General features: G+C 38.9%; 1 protein-coding gene across 3 annotated transcripts in view; it reads left to right on the forward strand.

Moving 5' to 3' along the window:
- The window catches only part of ASXL2 (ASXL transcriptional regulator 2), a 145,379-nt gene extending 132,525 nt beyond the window's left edge, over nucleotides 1–12,854 (forward strand). For all 3 annotated transcript variants that reach the window (XM_051976344.1, XM_051976342.1, XM_051976343.1), the window contains 2 exons: nucleotides 494–1,211; nucleotides 1,595–12,854. In XM_051976344.1, the coding sequence (XP_051832304.1) occupies nucleotides 494–1,211; nucleotides 1,595–4,054 (3,178 nt within the window). In that variant the 3' untranslated portion in view covers nucleotides 4,055–12,854. The remainder of the gene's footprint in view (nucleotides 1–493; nucleotides 1,212–1,594) is intronic.
- The last annotated feature ends 13,633 nt before the right edge of the window (nucleotides 12,855–26,487 follow it).

Raw genomic sequence — 26,487 nt, forward strand, 5'->3', positions numbered from 1 at the left:
TGATAAATTGACATAGTAGTTTGATAGTCGTGTAGGAAGTGGCTCAGTTGTGCAGTATAAAAATTGCTTTTATAGCCTTTCAAATTATCATATCATACCTTTCAAACTTTGTTACAAAAGAAGCCTATTGTTATGGCATATTCACTATTTGTAGCATGTATGTTTGTAGCACTGTAACCCTCATTTATCCAATTTTCAAGAAGACTCCTGTTAAAAATTCTGAGAATAATTTTCTTTCTAACTAGTTGGATTCTGGGTTCCTAAAGGAAACACTTGCTATTTTATTTGTTATTTTTTCATCACCATTTCTCATCTCAGAATAGTGTGGGACTAAAAATGTCCCCTGGCCACCATATGACTATAGAAATGAACACTTTGGATTTGAGCATTGCTATTAGCCAGAGCATTGGGTAAAAATAGGCCATAACTGACTATAACATCCTCACTAAAATAGACTTGATATCAATAATAGCTTTTTTCTTCTTTTCCTTAGTTCTGGGTTGAGCCTTGAGGATTCTAGGAAGCTGACTAGTGCTACCAGTGACCCCAAAATGAGGAAACCTCCAACTGAACAACCAAAACCCACACCACCTTCAGATGAACCAGTGATCAAAGCAGTGATGGCAGCTCCTGAAGTAGAATCTAAACCAGTGCCACTGTTTTCCCCAATAAGGAAAGAATCAGAAGAGAGCACAGAAGAAGTGTTGCCCAAACTCTCCAAATCCCCGGAGCCTTTAGTTTCCTCAACAAGCAGTGTCATTGAGCAAAACAAGCCAGGTCCTGTCACAGTCCCAGAGAATGAGAACTCTGTGGGCCAAAGGAAGCCAATAACCTCTGCTGAGCCAAAGCCTGAAAATGAAAATCATCTCACTACAGCTTCTCCTATCATAAAGGAAAACAAAGGCACAGCTATTTTGATTCCAAGCAAACCAAAGAGCCCAGGGATTGGAAAACCAATCATTAGACCAATCATAGAAGAAAGTCCTCAGGAGAACACTGTGAAAGACGCTTCTCCTTCAGAGCACAGTGAGCTGAACCCTGAAGGTCTCAAGAGGAAATCTTCACTCACCCAAGAAGAGAATCCTGGGAGCTGGGAGAAAAGGCCTCGTGTCCTTGAGAACCACCAGCACCAGCAGTCACTTCAAGCCTCTCCGCAGCCCTTTCCCCTCAGAGGGGAAAGGGTGCCGGTTCGGAAAGTACCACCCCTCAAGGTAAGGAAGGAAAGGAAATGTTGGATAAGGAGAGGCAATTGCTGAAGCTTGGACATCCACTCAGACTCATTAAAGAGTTGTTCTGATTCTAAGCATTTGCCCCTCAGATAGAGCTGAACAATTCATTATCAGATCATAATTTAACTGGAGTTAGTTAACAGCCACCTCAGAGCAAAATTTACATCCTCGAGTAGATATTAAGAGTGGCCAAAAATGTTTTGGCTAGAGGAAATGGAGGCTCTGGAGGTGGGTGTATAAATGACCAGGAAAGGGAAGCTCTGACAAGATGGAATGAACTTGGTCATGGCTCTCAGAGGCTGATAAAGGTTTGTTATGTATTCTCAGTGCAAACTAAATCACATTTCATTTGTTTTTCTCCTCAGATCCCGGTCTCCAGAATCTCCCATGTGCCATTTCCTACAGGACAGGTCTCTCCCAGGGTTCGTTTTCCAGCCTCTATCACTAGTCCCAACAGAAAAGGAGCCAGAACCCTTGCAGACATCAAAGCAAAAGCCCAGCTGGCCAAAGCCCAGAGAGCAGCTGCCGCCGCCGCCGCTGCCGCAGCTGCAGCTGCCTCTGTTGGGGGGACTATCCCAGGTCCTGGCCCTGGAGGGGGAGGAGAAGGAGGATCAAGAAAAGGAGGGGATCCAGGATCGGGTGGAGCCAGTGAAACTGGAAAAGGGAACACACTGGAACTGGCAGGAACTGGAAGCAGGGGAGGTACGAGAGAGCTTTTACCCGATGGTTCAGAGACTCAATCCCAAGCAGAGACCAAGGTCTCAGGCTCGGCATCACCTCACAGTGTCTCTAGAGCACAATTACAGCAAGCCCCCCCTTTACCATCCAGATCTGCAGTCAGTGGAACATGTTCAAGTAGCCCCTCCCCAACCTTCACTAACCCATCCTCCCCAACTTTAGAGAAGCTGAAGGGTGAAAATCCAGACTCTTCTTTGGGAACTGACAGAACAGTTCCCTGTAGCCCTTCACCAGTTCCCAGTAACTTCCAGCCAGAGAAAGCACCTTCTCCTTCAGCAGGCTCAGCCCTGACCTCAGGGACCCCACCTGCTCAGGTTACAGCAGAATGCACAGTTGAGCCCAGAGCTAGTTCTAGAAAGGACACTGCAAGCATTGAAGCTATAGTAGAGACGAGTCCCAGTGCTCCCATGGAGGTGGCTCCTTCCTCTTTGACGACTTTACCAGTATCAGTCACTTTAGAAAAGCCTCTGCCACCTCAGACCAGTGTTACCGCAGTCCCTACTGTATCAGCTCCACCCTCTAGCACTTTGCCAACCTCTAGCCTTAAAGCTCAAGGAGCTTCCTCAAATACAAGCGGACCCACTGCACGGCCAAGCTCTAGTATTCCTGCTAATAATCCTTTGGTCACCCAGCTGCTCCAGGGAAAAGACGTCCCCTTGGAGCAGATCCTGCCTAAGCCTCTCACCAAAGTAGAAATGAAAACTGTTCCATTGGTTACAAAGGAGGAGAAAGGGCCAGGAGCCCCCAGGGACACCAGCATTACAGGAACTAGTGCCAGAAGCGAAGGTGGCGAGAGGCAGTCTCATCTGTCTACCCCTCACTTGGAGAAGCTCCATCAGAGTAAGCAGTTACCCCAGGTTCCAAGGACCCTCCACCTCTTCTCAGGAAAGGACCTGAGGGACTCTAACGTTGAGCAGTATCCTTGCCAAGAAGGACTCAATAAGGCCACCCAAGAGCAGCTCCTCCAGACGCTCATTAAAAGGGTTCAGAGGCAGAACTTGCTATCAGTCTTGCAGCCCGCCCAGTTCAGCCTCACTCACTCAGGTTTCCAATTAGAGGACATCTCTACCAGCCAGAGGTTCATGCTGGGTTTTGCGGGCAGAAGGACATCCAAGCCTGCCATGTCAGGCCACTACTTACTCAACATCTCCACCTATGGCCGGGGCTCAGAGAGCTTTAAGAGAGCTCAGTCCATGAATTCCGAGGATCGTTTTTGTCTGAACAGTCCTCCTGAGGCCTTTAAAATGGAACATGCAGATTATAAAGGGCCTACGGCCGATGGCAGCAGCAGTAAAGATGAAGATGAGACTGATGAAGAGAGTACTGATGAGGAAGAGGAACAGATCCTAGTGAAGGAAGAGCCCTTAGCTACCCAGGTCTCCACCAAGTGTGAAGGAGGCCTGGGACCCTATAGCAGAGAGAGCCTATCGACATATGACACGCCAGCCAACAAAAATCTGAAGGCTGAAGCGCCAGGGATGGGTCATGCCGCCGCCAGCAAGGAGAATTTCCACCACTTTCCTGCAGGTCAAGTATTTGATGGAAACACCTTGGCCAGAGATTTCATTCAGGCAGCACAGGAACGAATGGCCCATGCAATGAGGGGAAAGATGGTAAATAGTAGCCCTGAGCTGTATGGTACTCTTCCTCTTCCCACAGACAGCCCAACACATCAGCCTCTGCTCCTTCCACCACTGCAAACCCCAAAGCTTTATGGAAGCCCGCCACGCCAGCTTGGGCCAAGCTACAGAGGCATGATTAATGTCTCTACTTCTTCTGATGTGGACCACAGCTCTGCTGTGTCGGGAATACCTGACTGTAATCAGGTGTCTAGCAATATGGGGGATGTGATGTCCTTCTCAGTGACAGTCACCACCATCCCTGCTAGTCAGGCAATGAACCCCACCAGTCATGGACAAACCCTCCCTGTGCAGGCATTCCCTGAAGAAAACAGTGTGGAGGATTCTCCTTCAAAATGTTATTGCAGGTTGAAAGCCATGATCATGTGCAAAGGCTGTGGTGCTTTCTGCCATGATGACTGCATTGGCCCCTCCAAACTGTGTGTCTCCTGCCTTGTGGTTCGGTGAGAGACAGTGGAAGAGCAAAAAATAAGAGGCCCCTTAGAGGAGAAAGAAGTGGGGTAGGCAAGTATGTAGGGAGACAGAAGTGTGTATAGGTCCTTCTTTTGGAATCACAGGAAGAAATAACTAATTTCAGTTGTCTTACTCAAGAGAAAAATGTTACATAATCAGGAATACAGAATACAGTTTTTACCTTTTAATGAAAGAGCACCTTGTTGTACAGTAAGTCTAAGTCAAGCAAGACTTTGTGAATTGTGACAAGTTTGCACTTATAAAATCATGTAAATATGTCACATTATTTTGTTTAAAAATTATTTTTCCAAGTGTTTAGGAGATAATGTATTACTGTGGACTCATGTTTTGGTTCCAGCTCACATGACTCAGAAAAGCTTGTTACCCTGAAAGATGAGAGCCACTTTCCTCCCAATCTTTCCCTTGTGAGTCAGGCTAAGAAAGGAAGGGTTAAAGGGTAATCACTCTCCATCCTCATGAAGGCCTTGAAATTGTGGTAGGAGAAATTACTCTGCCTCCTTGAAGGATTTAGGCACAGAGCATACTTAGTCCCTTTTGGCTAAGAGACAGCCTTTTTCAGTTTGGACATTGCCGAGGCATTAATTTTACACAAAGAGCATTGCACACCTTCTTTCCACTAGCTCTGACCTGCTTCTAGTCTCCCAGAAGCTGCGTAGTATCTGAGCACTATGCTTGTGAATACTTGCCATTCTCCCAATCCCACTCATGTACCCTGAGACAGGGTAGTCTAGGAAGGGTGCAGCACTTTGGGCCTGGCTGCCTGCTTGCTTGAGTAGGGCTGTGATTCCAGCAATAATGAGCACTTAAGTTATTCCTGGGACCTCTTGAGTAGGTCAGGAGCAGACATTTTTTAAAAAGAAAAAAAAAAAGGCAGTAATAAACTTGGGCTACATTTCCTTTGGGGTATGTTTGAAATTATGGGGGCATGGAAGAGCAAAAACTTGCTCAGTTTTAACACTAGCCTTGAAATAACCTCATTTTTCTTTCCTTAACCAGACACTCAGTTCTGAGCAGACAGTCCTTAGATAGGATAAGTAACTAATTCCACAGTTGCAGCTTATGTTACATTCATTTTGGCCTGACAGGACACTGTGGGGCATGTATTAGGCTAATAATTTATATATTTTTAAATTTATATATGTGTGTGTATATATATATATTTTTTAAGACACAAGTCAGGCACTTTTCATATTTTTGAAAATACCAAACCCTCAGATTGTCTGTGTCTGCTCTGGGAAGCCTAAGAGTAATGCTGTCTATGAATGAGCAAAAGAGAAACAGCAGATGCTCCTGGGAGTACAAAACTAGAACAGAGAAGTCTGCACCTTGGTTAAATAGGACTGGAGGTTATCATTGGCTTAGTGAACCTAAGACGGCAAGCAGAATTATTTAGTAAATTTGGGGTGACCTTGATTTACAGAAATTGTCATGTTAAGTACAAGGCTTAATTTCAAGTTTATAACATGGAATTATCAGTTTAGCTGACAAATAGAAGTAGTTACATGCAGACTTAATATTCAGGGCATGGCATTTCTGAAATCTAAAACATTCTAGAATTTAAAAATTGAATTACATTCCAGAATAGAGATAGCAATAGAAACCTATTTAGTGTTACTTGATCCTTTCCCATTTTACTCTTCTTTTCCCCTTTGTCTTTGTTTTCTTAAACCAAATTTTGTATATCCCCATCAGTAATGTCACTTTGTTGTTCCTCTGCTTATGACCTGAGGTAGTCATAGGACTATGTTTGAAATTCATGTTTCATTTGATATGATATTCTTCCATTGTTGATCCCATGAACATACAGTGAAGAAGAGAAAGGACTGCAGGAATCTCTTAAGTTGGCAGCAACTGCTTCAATTAAGTCACACAGCAGCAGGTCAGACTATGGGTTTGTTCTGCTCTCTTTCAACCTATAGGTAGAAATGCTCTTAGCAAATTGAGAAGGTTATAAGTGGGGAATTTGACCTGCTAGTGGGTAAGCTCAATCTCTGTCTCTCTACTTCCCCATGATAATAATGTAGGGGGCTCATCACCATATGGGTACACATATAAGTTCTGGTTTATCCCCAATCCAGGGATAGATGAATGAATTAGCTACAGAGGAGGCAAAATTTCAGGTCATTGCAAGTCCCTTCTATATTGTCTCAATTCATACTGACTGGTTTAAAAAAAACAAAAAGCTCCTTAACATTATAATTCTTCACCAGATGTTATAACATGTAGGTTAACTAAAGCAACCTCCTAATTTTCAAAATTTCATTAAAACAAAAAACAAGAAATAGATTTCCCCTACAGTGTAGTGTTTGAGTGCATTCCGGCCTTGTCTTTTCAGATTGTCACACTTCAAAAAAAAGGATTAAGTCCATTTCTCTGTTGTTGAGGATTATATATGAACTACAAGGAAACCAGAGGGTGTACATCGCATCCTATTTCACATCTCTCTGTTTTAAAATAGCAATGCAATGTTCAAGTTGAAAGTCATGTCTTGTATATTAAGCAGGGAGAAAAAAAAAAAGTTGTAAACTTGGTATTTGTCTTGAAAAATTAACCAGTTGAAACGTTATCAGTAGATACTGGTCTTCCCATATCTTCTGAGGATTCTGATTTTGGGTTTAATTTTGTAAGAGTGGTGGTCCCCCCCCCCCCCCCCCCCCCCCCCCAAGCCTTCCTTCCTACTCAACTTGAAGTATTTTCAAGGAAAGTGCTAAGCGTTCTTACAGAATAGAATTAAATTGCACTATTCCCATTGACTTTATTTGGGTGTTGTATGCCCCAGTGGGCATGTTTCTGATACACCCCTCTCTCTATCCTTCAAATGCCTTCCAGTACAGGTTCTTCTGCAGGGAAATAGCATTAATAATACAATATCTCCAGGTCTTAATTATGTGTTTTCTGAATTGTTTATTATAAAATGTTCTTTGAATTCAAAACTGTGCTAGTTATAAAAATCACACCATCTAGTCATAAGAATAGAAAACCAAATAAACAGATGCCCCAGGTTCTCTGCCCTCCTCCTCCATCCACATGCTCAAGTTATTGATACGCTTTGCTATCAGATGGAGCATCCTGAGAGCGAGCTGGTGACATTTTCTGCAGCTGAGAGATATTTTAGAATTTATTTCTAAAATTTAAATAACCATCCAGGGAAAAACCATATCTGCCAGGGAAGGTTTTAATCAATACATTGTTTATCACCTGCCTTTAGCCATTATGAATAACAAGTTAGTGATGTAGAAATAAAATGTGTAACTGACTATCACTTTCAGGATCACAAAAGAACTCATTTTAAGGTCTTATTGAATATGATTACCAAAATGGAGGGATCTTAAGTGACTCATGTTAAGTATATGTTTGGAAGGTTCTTAACAATGAGCATCAAAATCTTGCCTACGTCTGGCCCTCCCTATATAAGGTCGATTCTACCAGTTTTCCCATGACAGCAAAATGGAAAAGTCCTGATTCTTCCCATTAAAAAGCACTTGGGCTGAAACTTGGCCCAGGGGGTAGGCTTTAGCTTGGGCTATTGAGAATAGTCCAGAAAGACTTTGGGACACATGAAAGGCAGGGATTTTTCCTACTTAAACCTGTTGGAGGAAAGCAACAGGGATATTTGCTAAGATTGAAGTAATACTTAGAGATTCTTGGTTACTTTATTTTTATTAATCCTATACATTTGATACAAATATTGAAGATCAGTTTAAAAAAAGCTTTCCAATAATATATTTTAAGTAATATATATTTTAATATCTGTAAAAAAATATATATAAATTGACAGCAGAAGACTTGTGAATTTCTGATACAGGGTATGTTGGGTTTGGGGCCTCTGCAGAGGTGCCACCCTCTAAGGAAGTGACTGAAGGCGCTCAGATTATTTCCATATAATGCAATAAGTAAAGGGGATAGTTCTGGGGTTTGTTTTTTATTTCAAAATAAATTTGACATTGTTTACCACAAGCTATTTTTTTCCTCCTGGCTATAAGGTTTGTACAAACTGGTTTAGTACATGCTAAACATTAGTGTCTTTTGCCTTTTTAAAGGAATTGTTAACATTGGAATTGAGGGTATGTACAGAGAAGTTGGTGTCAACACCATTCATATTTTTTCACAAATAATATAGAAAATCATTTTACATAAGAATTTTAAGTATTTGCAATAAATATATGTATATAGACTGTATGTACTTCATATATTCTCTTATTTTTCATTTTATTATTAAGTAAAAGATGGTAAAAATTAAAATAAAAACCTTTAAGCTGGTGAATTTTGAGGTCTGACCTGTATCTGAGAGTGAGTTGGATGAGTGTTTCTGTTGCTTGACACTATTACTGGGATAGTATCCCTAATTGTAGGAGAGTAGGAAAATTGGGATTATTAATAAAGAATCAGAATGGGTTTTCTTTCTAAAATCTGGAACAGTTTTTCAGTCCCATGTTCTGCTTTTCCGATTTCTTTGCATTCTATGCTGGATATATAGAAATGATTATAGTCCCTCAAAAGACCAAGAGAAGTAGAGTGACTTTTTTTTTTTTAAGTTCAAAAGAAAGAATGTTAACTTTGTAAAGAAGGAAATACTGCATTCTTCCACACTTGTTAGTGACCACTTAACAGAGGAACACCTCTTCCCCACCTTGCATATAATATTGTGCAAGGAAATATTCTCTGTGGAAAAAAAAAAGTAATTTCTTCCTCCCCACCTTTTTCAAGACTTACAGGTAAGTTAGTAAAGTCTCTTTATCAAACAGTCTTCTGGACTTTGGAGAGGTGGGGTCAAGTGTATTGCCGAAGAAAAGATATTGGCCATTGCTCAAGGCTATATGCTGTACCACATTCATCCTGCAGATTCAATACATGGTAATCTCACTTTTTTAAAAGAAATTTATAAGGAACAAGTTTGGAAACAAATATAGGATTAACTTATTCCCAAAATTAATAGCTAGTATTTTTGCAGTGCTTTATAGAGACTTGCCATTTTACATGTATTTTATGGAAACTTGGAAATCCTTGAGAGGGTTTAGTGATTACTAAGATCATACTTTTAGATAGTAAGGTAAATATTTGGTATTTGTCCAGACTTTTCTTAATGTTAGCTGCCATGGGGCACCGAGGGCTTGGCCACCAACTCAGTCTGCATTGTTTCTGACCATAGAATATGAGGTAACTAAACATCAAGATAAGCAATCTGCTTCTGAAAAATTTAAATGAATATTGTTCTGTCTATATGTGTAATTTCTTATGGATTTGATGGAAAATTAGGATGGAAGAAGACCTGTAAACTATGAAACTGGCTTTTCATTTTGTTTCTGTAGTAAACTGTCCCATAATACCATGGCCATTATCATTTTGCTTCCACAGAATGATATTCTTTAGAAACTAGTCATTTAGCTAAATAATTATATCCTTAAAACTTTGTTTTATTCCTTGAAAATGGGAACAGGATCATATACAGAAATGGAAAGTTGGAAACAACAGCAGAAGAACACTATAAACACATAATCAATTTATATTAGCAGAAAGTCCATACAGCTCTAAAGGAACTGATTAAAACATTAAAATTTGAGTTCAAATAAAAAAAAAAAATAGGTCAAACAATGAACAAGATCCAATCCCTTCCAGTCTATACTTTTTGGGGAGTACACTTAAGCAGTTTTTCTTTTTATCCCTAGTGCCTTGATTACTGACTTGAACATAGTAGGCACTTAACCAATACTTGATCCTTTTTTTGTTTTTTTTTGGGGGGGGGCCTGCATTCATGGTAAGGCAAACTATTGATGACATTCCATTCTATGCACTATGGGAAGTGTAAAGAATGATTAGGTTACTTTGGTTGTGACCTCTTCAACGTCCCCACCACTGGTTCTAATTGCAACTTACCCATACCTTTTTAGTTGTCCCCCATCCTATAAAACCTTCATGGAGAATTTAACCTGTGTTTTAAAATATTTTAACATTTCGTTAACTGCCAACAGTATTCATTATCTAAAGGTAACCAACTTTTAGTGTGGATCTTATTCAGAATATCCTGCATGATGCTACCTTTGATGAGCATCTTGTCTCCCTGGTTTGTTTTTTATTAGATAATGATATTCAAAAGTTGGTTGAACAAACTTATCACTACTACATCTATCAAGGGATCTTAAAAAAAAAAAAAAACTCTTAGTATACATTAGGAATATTAAAGGAGAAGCCTTTAAGGGTAAAACTTGTCATGCTCTACTGAGTCAAATATCTTTTGTGTACAATCAATAATCAGGATCTTGTGGCTCTACTTTTCAGACAGTTCTATAATGGTACAGACATAGTCTGATATAAAAGGAATTTAAGAACCTTGTGTTTTCATTAGTATCTCCTCATGCGCATAGACAATTATGTTTATTTTAGAGATGAGGAAGTCACATAGGTCAATTGTTCTTGAAGCCTTCTGAGCAAAGTATTGTGTGGGGAAGAACAGTAATAATATAGTGTTAAAAATATGAAGAGTTTTAGTCTTTGATATATGAAATGTGAAATAGGACAATGACTGGCAGCATGTTAAATATAAGCATTATTAAAGATTAGAGGGATGGTGATTTTAATGAGCTGTGCAAATATTAGTAAAAATTGGGATTTGTCAAAAAATCTGGAAATATTAATAGGTCTAGAAATTTTAACAGACATTAGATAAGCTACTATTTTATGGTCTAAAGATGCCATGGGATTGCCATTTCTTAGATTCATTGAATCTTTTCAGTGATGAAAAGATTTGCTATTTGCCTTTGCAGTTGTATTCTTCCTTTTTCATTGTGTGACTTAATGGGTAGAAGTGCTTTTACAACTCAACTGTTAGCATCTCTTTAGACCTGTTCAAAACTTGTTCTTTCCCCTTTCCATCATTGTAATCAATCGAAAGTCATGCATTTGAGATGGCCATGCATATGGCCTAATTTTTAATTTAAATCAGAATTATAATGTTTAGTGCTTTAGTAATAACACTGATTCTGATATTTGTTTTGGTAATTTTGTGTAGATAGTCCTAAGCAGGATTCCATGGATTCTATTTTAGCACTATTTGTTTCCTCCTTATTTTTCTAAGAGTAATCTATCTACCACCACTCCAAAATCATGGCTTTGTAGCTCAGGTTCTTTTCTCTTTTTACCTAGACATTTAAGAGATTTATGCTTACTCTCAATAAAGGTGAAAACAGGGAAAGATGGGGATTCCTGTATTTTTTAAGACTTGACTCTTTTAATATTGAGACATTTTACTAGAAGGTTTTACTTGGGCAATAAATTCCAAATCTCAACTCTTGCTCTCTACCCTATACCCACTTATATTTCTAAAGAAATAGTGGAGAGAAGTCTGTTTACTAACAGTGATCAAGTGTGATTTCAGGACAGGACAGAGTGTTGGATAGAGTCTTGGGTCTCTCAGAAGGAAGAGTCAAATGATTTACAGAAAATGAATATCCAAATCATCTTTATTTCTCCAGAACATACGAACTACGTTAGGGAGAGGGAAGATGCATTCCACATTTATTTGTCAAATTAAAAATTAGAAAAAAAAATTTGGGTAATCTACAGGATGGTTTGAACTCCTTAAGAATCATCTGTGGTTTGTAATACACAAAGACAGGATTAAGTCACCATTAGTAGAATATGCCGTTTTTTTTTTTTTTTTTGTTTTTTTTTTTAATCATTTTGCCAGATTAGCGACAGGCATGTAATAGAATGGCAGTCAGTTGACCTAACTAGGATGTTATAGCTATGGATTTTGCTTCTCACCTCACTAGCAATGTTCTAAGCAACCACCTACACTATTAGTTGCTTTGAACATACCTTTTATGTTATTTAGCAATAAATAATAGAGCCAAAGAAGCAAGGTCTAAATCATTTGATTTTTCTATAGTTAAAGTGATTTATTTCTGAATTTATTATGAAGCAGAAGGATTTTCCACAGTTCAGTCAGAGAATCTAGTTGGACCCAAGGAAAAGTTTTAAGCTGTGACTTGTTTCTGCCTTGGGTTCACACAGTGGTTATACAGTGAATAAAGTTTAACATTCCTGGGATCAACTCTTTTTAAAAAGAAAATAGGAGTTGCATGGCATCATAGGCAGTAGAATATAGGACTTTATTGAATAATAAGGACACTAAATCCTAAATAAAAGCCATTGTTTTGATTCCAGGTTATCTCTTTAGTAACTATAAGCACCATAGATGAGCATCAGGATTCTGATGTATAATTCACCAATGTCTAATTCTTTTGCACTAGCCTTAAAATGAGTGAAACCATGGGTTTAGTATCCTACCCTTTTTTAAGGCTTTGGCAATAAGGACCAATAGAAAGCACTCCCTAATGGTTGGTCAGTATTAATATCAGTATAGGGTGAGATTTTTGTCAGGTATTCATACAGTTTCAAATGTTTGGGGAGGAGATTGCATCAAAGCTCCACTGAATGATCTTTTCATCTGGCCATCCCATGCTACATCATGCTGTAGCTTACCATCTTCACCAGCATTGAGACACCAGAGCAGTGGGAGCAATTGCCATGTGTGTCCTTGACACTTTAAAATCTTACATGCCAGTAGGCCTTAGCACTTTGAAAAATAAAATCTGCCTTGTCATTTCCTGTTACTATCATACCTCCTCATCCTCTTACTACCTTACACCATTCCTGTTACTGTTCATGTAAACTACCTGCTTCAGAATTGAATGTAAAATAATTTCTGGACATGGACAGAATGTGTATTTTACCTTAATGTTTTATTTTATGTTAAATAAAGGCATATAATTTTGCTTTGATGACTGTGCCTGCATCTTTCCAAAATAGCAAGAAGTATGCTTTCCTCATAGTCAAGAAATAATGCCCTCTTTCCAATTGGAGTCATAGTCAATGTGAACATTCATTTGGGAACTGATGCAGAAGGAACAGTACATTTGGAATTCTAGGGGTAACTCAGAGAACTATCTGATTCAGATTCAGCAGATGTGTCTCAGAATAGGGCATTTCAACTCTTAAATAAGTGACTTGGGAAGTTTTATTCATGTAGGAAGAACAAAATCACTAAAAGACAGGATCCAGAAAGATTAAAACTCAAGACTACTGATCCAAATCCATGCACTACAAGATTGATCAAAACATTTAACATTTCAAACCCTCCTTCTGTCTGTGTCTTTGCTTCTTTCATTCCTCTGGGTGTGAGACCTTTCTTCAATTAGGTTTTCCTTTTAGTGGTGATTGACAAGAAGAAAGTCAAGACAGCTGGAAATGAGTAGTCATATGTGAATCAACCTGATCAATACAACTTCAAAACAGACTAAATGATGTCCAAAATAAAGCTCTCCCCAAACTAGTTCATTCAAGAAAAAAAGACTATCACATTAATACATACTGTACTTAACTAGGCCTGACTGTTCTAGGCTCCTCATGGCTGAGACAGGCTTTATGGCTTTTTAGAATATGCTCTCTGCAATGTAAATGGCCATTGTTTTATGTTCTGGCCAGAAATTGTAAGGCTCTCCTCCTACCAAAATGGGAATTTTTTTTTTTTTTAAACAAGCAAATGAGGCTATCTTTTGCTTCATTTACTCAATCTTAAATCTCTGATTGGGTGTTGCCTCAGACAAACAGATCTATAAGAGTATAATGTTCTTGAAATAGAACTCTAGAAACCGGACACTGATTGATGAAGTTTTAAAACCCAAATCACTGGCTCTCAGTGATTAGCCAATAATAGGCTCAGCCCAAGTCTTAGTTGGTCATTGTGTTTTCTTAGCATAAATAGCAATTTGTTTTGGTTATAGCCAGAAACCCTTAAGTTCTTCCCTTCCTTGATAGTGTTTTTTTGTTTTGGTTTTATTTGTGAAATTTGGGGGCCTCATTTTTCACTTAATCATAAGCACCAAATGAGTGTTACCTAAGACAGTCTTGAGACCTGGAAAAAACCTTAGCTTGAAAAGATCAAGGTCTTCCATTGCATCTTGGACAATACCCGGTTACCTTGCTCTGTATCTTGCCATAGGACTCAGATGGCTGTGGAGGAGAGACACTGGTGACTTTGCACAATCCTGATTCACTACAAATTCACCTTCAAGTCAAGACATCTTCCTAATGCCATCAGACCTCTTCAAGAACAAAACAAAACTCTTCAGTGATTTAACCTCACTTTGCCATACAGAATGAGATTTGTAAATTCACCTAGCCCTAGTAATTTAGTCAAGAGAGTGTTGGTGATTTCTAATGCCGAGCCTGCTTCAGTACTATCTGTAATGATACAACCACATCATCTGGGCCAGAAGGGAAAGAGATAATTGCAGCCAGATGAATGAAAGATTTGCTTAAGCCTAGTTCCATGTCACCATTTTAGAATAAGTAATGTGTCAAGTAACATAAAGCAATGCTAAGAGCAACAAGGGAATACAAAAGTAACATAGGAAAGGTGATTTTTTTTTTTAAAAGACCCAATGTAATCACTAAATACATGAGTATAATCAATTTACTCAGAAACTCTGATAGAGATTTAGCAACTATCATAAGACCTTAACTCAAAATTAACTGAACAGCTTTAATAAACTCCAGAATGATTTAAAAGAGCAGTAAAAAACAAATGAGTGGAGCTTATAAAGCCAATGATGGAGAACCTACTCAAAGCAATAAATTCTCTGAAAAAGAATGACCAACTCTGAATTCATAAATGAAGATGGTGAAGAAAAATTGATAGAAGACAAAACTAGCACACATCTTTTAAGGTAAAAATCTTTTCAGATCAAGTTGAAAGGCTCTGAGAATCATGGGTCTCCCAGAAAGTCATAACCAAGCAAAATGCTTTAATACTAGAGAAAATCAGGAAAAGTGGACCAAAGTACTGAAAACTCTGAAAGTGCAGATTGATAGAAGCATAATCCTTTATTTAAAAACGAAGATTAACTGACCAAGAGTGTGATCAAGCCTCACAATTTCCGTTTAAACTGCAAATTTTGAAGATAGTTTGAATCACCAAAGAATGCTTCTAATTTAAGAAGTCAGATAAATGTACTGTGATTCCTGGAAAAATGAAATTATGACGACACAAAATATCCTGCAACATCGAGTTTTAGCTATTCCTGAAAATTATGGGCTTTGCAACAGAAGCCTCATAAAAGCCACAATTAGTGGGACATGACTAAAAGTAGGCAACTAATATTACTCATTCACTGATGGTTAAAATTAATAAGATGTGCAAGAAGAAAATTATGTTAATAGATTGTTATATTTGAAATATGGAGGGAAGTACTAAGTGCCTACTATGTGAGAGACATTGTTCTTGAGTGAGAATATTAAAGCATTTAAGCTTGTATATATTTTGTTAATTCTGTGTTTGCAAACCATAACAATAAAAATAAAAGAAACAAGCAAAAGAATTTTAAAGGGAGGCTAAGTAATTCCTAAAAAATGGGTCAAAGAATAAGTTATGGAAACAATAGATTGCTCTTCTAGAAACAATAGATTGCTCTTCTAAAGAAAACAATGAAAATTCTAAAAATTGAAGAAATTGCTCTGAAGTAAACTTTGGGACAATTATCTTTGAAACTAACAAAATTGAAACACAGCAGATAAATGGATTAGCCATTTAGAAGAGGAGTTTGTGAATTCATATAAAATGAAGCAGAACCAGAAAAATTATACTGTTAACTACAATAATGCATGAAAATAAAAAGTTCTGTGTTGTTAAAGAAGTTTAGTCCTTAACATCTACCTACCTACCTTTGCAGAAGTAGATGTTTATGTGGGTTATACTTTGTGATTTTTTTTTTTTTTTTTTGGAATTTGGTGAAAATAGTTGATTAAATTTTGCTGAGTTTCCCTCCCCTATCTTCCTTTTTTAAATAAAGAATGAGTCTCTAGGTAGGACCAAGAAAAGGATATATTAGGAAATAAATATGATGTAGAAACAAAATGTATAAAAGTTGTTAAATGAAACATTTAGTTAAATAGAAATTTTAACAATATAGGATAAACTGAGTGAAGACCTTTCATAAGAACATGGCTTCTACTTATGTCCTAATTGTGACTTGAGACTTTGCAATAACAAGTTGAGCTATGGCTAAAAGCTGCAGGTGTTTGATTATTTTAAATAAATAAATCCTGTCTCTTCCCTCCCCTCCATTAGCATTTAATTAACTAATGTGGTAAAGTGTCTTCTGGGGTCCATATTTAGTCTCTGGGTAAATTAGAACTCTCTAGCCAATGGGAGAAAATGTCTGATGGGGGTTTCTGGTTAGGGTATATATAATCCTGTGTTTGCACTCTACAGATGTCTGTTAGGAATTGCCCTTCTTCGTGAGATCTTAATGATGAGATACAGGCAGTGCAGAGAGTGGAGGTGGAAGAATCGCTTTCTGGTCAGCACAGGTCCTTCGGGAAAGAATTTATGAACCCAAAAGGTTTAAGTGACAAAAAGGGAAGTTTATTGTAGGATGAGAAGTCAGCTTTGCTAGGAGACTGACTTCCTCAGTGGAAGAGAAATAAATTTTTCACTGAGAAGAGAATGTCTTCACAGTGGACAGGAGTCCTGGCAGGCAGCTATACCCTATTCCATTACTATATTACAGATGGAACTCAGTTATCTTCACTAGAGCCTTATTGTTTGCAATGCTTCCCTAAGGTCCATTTGGTTTAATTCTGCAGAATATATGGTTCTAAATCAATAACCACTCTATTGTGGTTGTCAGTGACATTACCATCTTTCTTGAATAAATTTTCTATATATTCTTGCTACCTCTTTTTAATGTCCTCTATTTCTGTTAAGCTCTACCATATTTGTCTTTTATCATGTCCATTTTTGTATAGAATATTCCCTTTATCTCTTAATTTTTTTGAAGAGATCTCTTGTTTTTCCCATTCTATTGTCTTCCCATTCTTTTGTATTCTATTTCTTTTTATTGCTCATTTAAGAAAACCTTATCTCTCCATACTATTCTCTGGATTTCTGCATTCATTCATTTCAGCATATCTTCCTTTTCCCTTTCCTTCTTTCTTCAACTATTTGTAAAGCTCAATCATGTTGCTTTCTTTTTCTTTAGAATGTTTTTTGTTTCTACCTCTTGTACAATATTGCAAATCTCTGTCCATAGTTCTTCAGGTATTCTACCAGATCTAAGCTCTTAAATCTGTTAATTATTTCCATTTCATATTCATAAGGGGTATTGCTTAGGGTATGCCTATATGGTCAGATAATTTTCCCAACTTTTTTCAATTTAAGTCTGAATTTTGCAATAGGAAACTCATGATCTGAGTCAGCTCCAAGTCTCGTTTTCCCTGACTGAATAGAGCTTCTCCACTCTTGACTGCAAAATATATAATCAAATTGATTTCATTATTGACTGTCTGGTGATATTCTTGTGTGGAGTCACCTTTTGGATTATTGAAAAAGTGTTTGCTATGACCAGTGACTATTCTTGCTAAAACTTATCAGTCTCTGCCCTGCTTCATTCTATACTACAAGGCCAAATTTGTCTGATATTCCAATTATCTTTTGATTTCTTCTTTACCATTCCAATCTCTTATGACAAATGCAATGTACTTTTTTTTTTTTTTTTGGTGTTTTTTCTAGAAGATGTAGGTTTTCACAGAACTAATCAATTTTGTTTTCTTTGGCATCAGTGATTAGATCATAGATTGGATTATTGTAAAGTTGAATGGTTTGTCTTGGATTCAGATATTGTCATTTTTAGATCTTACCCCAGTATGCTTTTCTCACTTTTTAGAGCTACTCCATTTCTTCTAAAGGATTCTTGCCTACAGTATTGTATGTGGTGAAGACCTGAATAAAACTCACTTATTCCCAGCGGTTTAAATTTGATACCCAAGGTCTTGAAGTTTAATCTTTTAATCTCCTTTTTGATGACATCCTGCTTATCTTAATTCATAGATCTTAAATTTCAAGTTTGTATGCAATATTGATTTTACACCATTAGATTTACATCAATTACATCTGCAACTGAGCTTCCAGTTTTGGCCCAGCTGCTTTCTTAGTAGTGGAACTACTGTAGTTTTCCTCCTCTCTTCCAAAGTTCCATATTGGATACTTTCTGTCCTGAGGGACTCACATTCAATGTCATCTCTTTTTATCATTTTAGTAATGTCCATGGTGAATGGAAAATTCCATATTTCTTCAAAAGGCAAATTATAAATTAACTAAGCTATTCGATCTGGTTCCTATTTTCCCCTGCCTTTTCTCATGTCTCAGGGTCAGTAAAAGGAATGTCTTTGTTTAAATTTGAATCTATGTGTTACTTCCCCATTTGCTGTCGTTTTTGCGCTTAGAATGTAAGGTCACATACTCAGTCAATGAGAATGAGCCGGGGTGGGATGGGGGAGATCAATACTGCATCAGGGAATTTATATATTGCCCCTTCTGTCCATGCTCAAGAGGCCCTCACTTTCACCCATCCATATGGTGAGAGTGACTGCCTATTTCTCATGAGAATAAATAAACTTTCTCCTAGCACCTTGAGAGAGATCTGAGATTTATTGAGTGATTGATTGCATACCACATACTTGGGGGTGGGGGGTGGGCAGGCGGGGTTGTCCGGGATCACGTGATCAAGAGGGGCTCTCCAAACTTGGCAAAAGATGCCCTGCCTAATTTAGGCAGTTTGCCATGGCTTGAGAGTCCTTGTTCCCTCTTTAAGCAAAAGTGACCCCTAGCAGAGAGACTTGATGTAAGGTGAAAATATGGTTGCAGTTGAAAATCCAATCAGTGAAAAAAGCTGTACCCCTGAATCTGAGGGCACTAGATTCATGAAAGGGGTCAGGACTCCAGTCGACAATTCTGTGCACTGATCCCATAGTAAGTTTGATCTTAGAATCTGAGGGCACTAAATTTCTGAAAGGGTCAGAAGAGTTCATTTGGGTGACTAAAGAGAGGGAGGCTAGAAGCAAACCCCCGAATTGAGACTTGAATCTAAACGTACTTGATTCTGGAAGTCACTGTCCCAATGGGAGTTTCCCACTCAAAAAAGAAATTTTCTACTGCAGACAAGCAAATTGAGGTACCAGTAGACAGTCCTTTGGGAAATAGATTAAGCACTTGGGATAAACTATTGAAATATAAGGGCAAAAGCAAAAAGAAAATTATTAAGTACTATTGTTTTGTATGGGGAAATAAGAATATAGGGAATGGAACCATATGGCCTCTTTATGGTTCCACTGAAGATTGGATGTGTCAAAAATCGAATCAACTTATTAATGCAAGGGAGTCTGTGAATCCAGAGTAGATTATATATGCTGGCTTGTGGTTTCCTGGGGAAAAGATATTTTTGAATCAGGGAGATAAGACACAGGAAAAAGCAGTGAGAAAGGAGGAGTAGGATCCCCTTCTCTCTCCCTCCCTCCCCCTTACCTCAACTTCCCTTCTGCTTCCACTCCTGGTGCTATTGCTCCCTCTACCCCTACTCTTACAGGGCCACATAGTTTTCTGAGAAGAGAAATCAAACAATTGCAACAGGATCTTGAAAACTTCTCTTTGGATCACCAGATCCCAGGATGTCAGGAGCTAGACAGTACCCTAGAGAAGTTCCCACTGGTCCAAGAACCATGGGATATGTAAATGCTCCACTTAGCATTGAATGGTTAGGAGTTTTGATTGAGGTTAGAAGTTTTAAGAAGGAAATGAAATCCCTAATGGAGGACCCCACAGGACTGACAGAACAATTCAATCAGTTTCTGGGCCCAAAATTATATAAAACTGGGGTGCATCAATGTCAATTTTAAATATTTTATTTACACAAGAAGAATGGGGAATGCTGAGGCAGGCAGCTCTGAAAGAATGGGATGGTAGACATTCCCCAGTGGAGGGAGCAACTCCCACTGACCAAAAATTTCCCCTAACTGATCCCAGTGGGACTATCATAACTTAGCTCACAGGCAATGCTACAGGATTTGAGAGAATTGTTACAGGGGTCAGTAATGCCATATCCAGAACACAGAATCTTAAGAGAGCCTTTTCAGTGACACAAGGAAAGGAGAAATCTCGCAAAATATCTGAATAAACTAAAGTATGAGGAAATATTCTGGTCTGGATCCAGATGATCCAGAAACTGAAGCACCTTTATAATTCCATTTTGTAACAAAGGTTTGGCTAGATATTAGCAAAAAGTTGCAGAAGTTAGAGGGGTGGAATTACACATCACTTGCTACTCTTCTAGAGGAAGCAATTAAAGTTTATACCTGAAGGGATGAGGAGAAACAGAAACAGAAGGTTAAGATTCTAATGTAAGCTATAAGAGATGTAAATGGTACAGGAGACAAGAGAAGTGTGAACAAAGGGAGAGGTCCCGAGGACTGAGCCGGATCCCCTGATAAGGGCCCTTCGAAGGGAAGAACTTTCAGGGATGGGAGCAAGGAAGGCAGAGTCCTAATCAAATGTTGGCAGGACCAGGCAGAAGGGCACATTCTGCGAGATTGTCCACAAAGAAAGAAGGAACAATTATATTCCCTCATAGAACTAGGTAAAGATTAGGAAAGTCAAGGGTTCTTCAGCACCCACCAGGAACCCTTAGTAAATTTAAGGGTGGGGTCAAAAGAAGAGTCAATGTTTCCTTGTAGAGACTGGAGCTGGTCGAACCTCAATCATACAGCTCCCTCCTGGGTTTGAATTATCTAAAGAAACATTGACTGTCTCAGGAGTAAAAGAAAATTTTCTAGACCTCATAACCAAAAGTTGCAAAATCAGAATGGGGGTTCAGGAAATATTCTGTGAACTACTTCTGGTTCCTGAAGCTGGAACAAATTTACTGGGAAAGGTTTTAATTACTTGACTAGGAATAGCCTTGATATTGAAGGAGGTAAATATATATCCCAGCAAATGGCAAAGTTCTAAGAGGTGGAACTAATAGAAATCTTCCCAGACATCTGGGCAAGATTCAATAACCCAGGTAGAGTTGACATTACCCCCATAAAAATTACCCTTTGAGACCTAAGGAAGTGGTAAGAATTAGGCAATATCCTATTTCTAATGAAGGTAGAATGGGGTTGAGCCCTGTATTTCACTTTTCAATACCCTCACCCTATTGGTCTGAAAGAAAGATGGCACATTCGATTAGTACAAGCTGTTGTACCAGACCCATATACTAAGCTGGGAAAGATCCCCAGTTCCAGTAAATGGTTTAGTGTGCTGGATCTTAAAGATGCATTCTGGAGCTGCTCCTGAAGGAGGACAGCAGAAAGATTTTTTCATTTTAATGGGAGGACCCCCATATTTATATAAAGGGGCAGTTTCAATGGTTCATTCTCCCTCAGGGCTACACAGAATCCCCAAATTTGTCTGGTCAGGTATTTGAAAAAATGCCTAGAAAGCTTTATTCCAATTATAGGATATAAAGTATTACAATATGTAGATGATCTGTTGATTACTGAAGATAAAGAGGGGAAACATCAGTAAAAGTACTATTAATTTACTGAATTTCCTGGGGAATTGGGATTCAGAGTTTCAAAGGAAAAACTTCAGTTTGTGGAGAGGGAGGTTAAATAGGGCACTTGATCAGTGAAGGGAATAAGAAATTGGATCTGCTAGAATGGAGGGTATCATACATACTTCATTACCAAAGACTAAAAAAGAGCTGAGCAAGTTCCTGGGATTAGTAGGAGCCTATTGTTATAGAGCCTAGATCGAGTCCTATGCTTCCATCACTAAGCTTCTATATCAATATTTGTTGGAACAAAGTCCCAATTGTATCAATTGGGACTCTGAGGGGGAGCAGAGTTTTGAAAGATTGAAACAAGTGTTTGTGTCACCCCCAGTGCTAGCTCTCCCCCCAATATTAGAAAAAACCTTTTCACATTTTTGCGAAATGTGGTTGATGATGGGGTTATAGTAGGGATTCTGGCCCAGTTAAGAGGAGGCCAAAGGAGACCTGTGGCTTTTTTATCTAAAGTATTAGATCCTGTAGCAAAGGGTTGGCCCACATGTGTACAGGCAGTTGAAGCCACAGCTGTTCTTGTGGAAGAAAGTAAAAACCTCACTTTCAAAACAAGTCTCATTGTTAGTGTTCCCCTCAGGTTAGAACTATACTGAATCAGAAGGGAGACAGGTATCTGACTGATTCCAGGATTCTGAACTATGAGGCTATATTATTAGAAAGGAATGATTTGGTGATATCCCAAGATCATAATATAAATCCAGCATCATTCCTGATTTCAAACCCAAATTATAGCCCAGATGGAGAACACTGCTGTATGGAATTAGTAGAATACCAAAGTAGGATAAAGGCAGATCTGCAAGAGTCTCCATTGCCAGGAGGGCTTAATTGGTTCATTGATGGGTCATGTAGAGTAGTAAATGGGAAGAGAAAGAATGAATTTGCAATTATTGATGGGATGTGAGATCTGGAAGGTTACCAGCTACTTGGTCAGCACAGACCTGTGAGCTATATGCACTCAATCAGGCCTTGGGACTATTAAATGAAAAAGTTGGAAACAGATTCCAAATACACATAGGGAGTGGTTCATGTATTTGGAAAATATTGGGAGGAGAAAAGATTAGTGAATAGTAAATGGAGAGAACTAGCACATCATACATTAATCTGAGAGGTATTAGAGAGCATATTAAAACCCAGGAATATAGCTGTAATACATGTGAGAGGGCACCAAGATGGTAACTCTTTTGAATTCCAAGGCAACTGATTAGCAGATGAAGAGGCACAAGAGGCTGCGGGGCGGAATGACAATCCAGGTATGTTTGCACTGATTCCAATACTTCCCCCTAGTCTGCCCTCTCCTACCTTCACAGAGGAAGAAAATGAAAAAGCTCTGTCCTTTGGAGCGGTTGAACAGATAGATGGATCAGCTGGTTCTTACCAGATGGCAAAGAGGTACTGGCCAAAGAGGGCATAAGACAGGTCCTACAATATTTATACCAACGGAGTCACAGGAATGTTCACTACCTGTGCAATGCCACACTAAGTAAGTACATAACTCCTGGGTTATATACCTTGTCCCATCAAATGATGGGTAGCTGTCTAGTCTGTCAAAGGACAAACAAGGCTGCTTAGCACCATACAACCTCAAAGTGGCCAGCTGCCTGGTATAAGACCTTTTCAGAGCATACATGTGGACTCTACTGAACTTCTCCTTGTAGGACATTTCAAATATCTGCTAGTTATAGCTGACCATCTGACTCCCTGGATAGAGGCCTTCCCCTTGTCCAAAGCAACCGCTTTAACAGTGATCAAGATTTTATTAGAGCAAATCATCCCAAGATAGTGGAATAGTGAAGAGCATAGACTGGGACTAGGGAACTCACTTCACGGTGAAGATTCTGAGAGACTTAGCCAAAGCACTAGAAATTACTTGGGATTTTCATACCTCCCTGCAGCCTCCATCCTCTGGTAAGGTTGAGCAGGAAATCAAAAGACAATTAACTAAATTGGCAATGAAAACCCACTTACCATGGACTAAATGTCTGTCTCTGGCTTTAATAAGAATCAGAACCAAACTCTGATGGAATATTGGGTTATCACCCTATGAGCTATTATATAGCCATCCCTTCCTCATCCCTCCTCTCCACATATCCTATATTGGATACCAAAGATTTATTCCTAAGAAAGTATTTAAGACCTTCATAGTTCACCTACAAGAACTACAGCAGAAAGGATTGATTGCCTAAACTCCTCCTTTGGGTTTTCCCATACACAAATTCCTAGTTGGAGATTAGATATTAAAGTATGGAAAGAAGAAAATTAACCCCAAACTTGGATGGCCCCTTTCAGGTTTTACTGATTCCAGACACAGCCATCCGCACCCAGGAACATGTTGGACTCACCACACTCGTGTAAAAGGACCTGCTCCTCCCTTGAAGCCCAACTGCACAGCTGAGGCCCAAGGTGACCTGAAATTACACATTCAGCAAAGACACCCTACTGATAAGTCTCCTGACTCATGAGGAATAGTGGTTGGAAATTTCTGGGAAGGGGTTTCAATCCTTATAGCCCTCACATTGGTGATTTTGTTTGTGCTTAGTCTCTATTTGTAAAGTAGGCCATATCCTTTTCTGAGGGATCCCTTCTGTCTTTCCTCTAGAAGTGTTATTCCAGTGCTACACCATGGGGTTTCCTTAGCCTATTTACCCCTTTTTACACCTTTTGTCTGGCTAGCCCCTATTTCTTGGTTGCCCCAACAGAATAGTTTTGAACTATTGATAAAGACCATAGCCTCGACCTTCAACCTTTCCAACTGTTGAATTTGTGGAGTACCTCAACAGCTGAGTCCAACCCGGCTCCTCAGCCAGGTCTGTAATATATAATGGAATTGAATTCTAGTCCAAGCAAGAGGAACATTCTTGGCCATTAATAATTCGGCAGAAGGAAGTCTACTGTCTGAATCAGACTGGATGAGGTATAGTAAGTGAATGTGAGGAGACTTCTACTTGGAGACCTCACTATGAAGAGGAGAGACTCCCTAATTGTGCTATTGATTGTACCAAATACGTTGGGAGGTAGAGGGAATTGTGTGTCAGAATGGTCAAAAGGTGCCTTGTACACATACGGGATTCTATCAACCACATACCAACCAAAGTTGCCAGTTTAAGGCTAACCAAATTGGAGATTGTATTGAGGATGGAATGGGAAATAACCTGTAGTATTGCATAAGTCAGAATAGTACTCAGTCTGGAACAAAAAAAAAAAAAAACTAAATTAAGATGAAAGTGGGAAATGAGAAAAAGGAACGAAAAATGTTCAAAGGCTTTTGGACCATCAATAATAAGGCTGATTATTGAACAACTGGTAAAGGGACAAGACAAACAAAACACTTATAATTGTATAACTATTATAATTGTATGCAGTTATGGTGGTGTAACTCTACCTTTATGGTAGGAGGACCACTATGGTAGGAGGAGCTATTACCCAACAGCTTATGGGGAAAGGTTGTTCCACAAAGATGCTCTAGCTCTAAAGTCATTATTGGATATGTGGGCTAACAGCTTATACACATCTCCCGGTAAATTGGGCAGGAAGTTGTTACATCAGTCTGATTAGACCCAGGTTCTTTTTTCTTCCAGATTCAGGAGTCATTTGAGTGTTCAATTGTATGATAGCCTGGAAAGGGAAAAGCTAAGTTTGGACACCTCCATTACACAAACTGGGGATGCAAATGGCTCGGAAGATACCTGGCCATCTGAAAGAATTATTCAAAATTATGGTCTGGCAAACTGGGCCCAAGATGGAAGCTGAGGCTACAGAACCCACATTTACATGTTGAACAGGATAATTAGACTCAAAGCAGTTGTGGAGATTATAACTAACCAAATAGCCAGAGCACTAGATTTTTTTAGCTGACCAAGCCACCCAGACCAGAGAAGCAATTTTACAACTCAGACTAGTGTTGGACTACTTATTATCTGAGGAAGGAGGGAAAAGCAGGAAACTGAAACTAATTAGCTATTGCATTAAAATGGATGGTAATGGACAAATAGTGGAAGAAATTACCATGGATATTACTCAACTGGCACATGTTCCAGTACCAACTTGGAACTCTCCCTTTCACACCCCATGGTAGTAATGGGAGTTTAATGGGAGTTGGTGGAAACAAATTCTCTGGTTCGCCTTGGTGGCCTTCCTTGGTGGAGTCATTTCACTACGCATCTGCTTACCCTGCTTAATTCAGTTAATAACCTAAATATCTCAAAATAGCCTTAACAAGATGGTGACCATCACTTTCAACCAAACAAGGATGCTTCTCTTTAAGGGACAAAGGTGAATTCCCCTTAACACTATGGGAGGATCCTGAGGGTGACAGTCAGATAAATTATTATTTAATCTTTAGAAATTAATCTTTAGAAAATATGAAGAAATCTCATCAAAATAAAAAGGAAGGACTGAATGGAAAATGTGATATTTCTTCAAAAGGCAAATTATAAATTAACTAAGCTATGGGATCAGGTTCCTTTTTTCCTGTCTTTCCTCATTGGCAAATAGTTCCCAGCATATAGGGAGGGGGAGCAAGTCCGGGAGAGTGTAGAGAGGATTGACTCAGCACTCTCATATGTTAAAAGCACATGTCTCAGAGTCAGTAAAAGGAATGTTTTTGTTTAAATTTGAATCTATGGATTGCTTCCCCATTTGCTGTAGTTTTTGCACTTAGAATGTAAGGTCACATTCTCAGTCAGTGGCTGGGGGTGAGGGGTGTCAATGTGGTGTCAGGGAACTTTTATATTGCCCCTTCTGTCCGTGCTCAGGGCCCTCACTTTCACCCCTCCATATGGTAAGAGTGACTGCTTGCTTCTCACGAGAATCAAATAAACTTTCTCCTGGCACCTTGAGAGATCTCAGATTTATTGGGTGAGTTGCCTATCACACAATGGTTTTGTCTTGGCAGAGGTACTGGTGAGGTTTACTATTTCCTTCTCCATTAGATCCCCTTGTGTAAGAATTCTCTATATGGCCTTTCTT

The sequence above is a fragment of the Antechinus flavipes genome, chromosome 2 (assembly GCF_016432865.1).
Source record: "Antechinus flavipes isolate AdamAnt ecotype Samford, QLD, Australia chromosome 2, AdamAnt_v2, whole genome shotgun sequence".
Taxonomy (NCBI): Eukaryota; Metazoa; Chordata; class Mammalia; order Dasyuromorphia; family Dasyuridae; genus Antechinus; species Antechinus flavipes.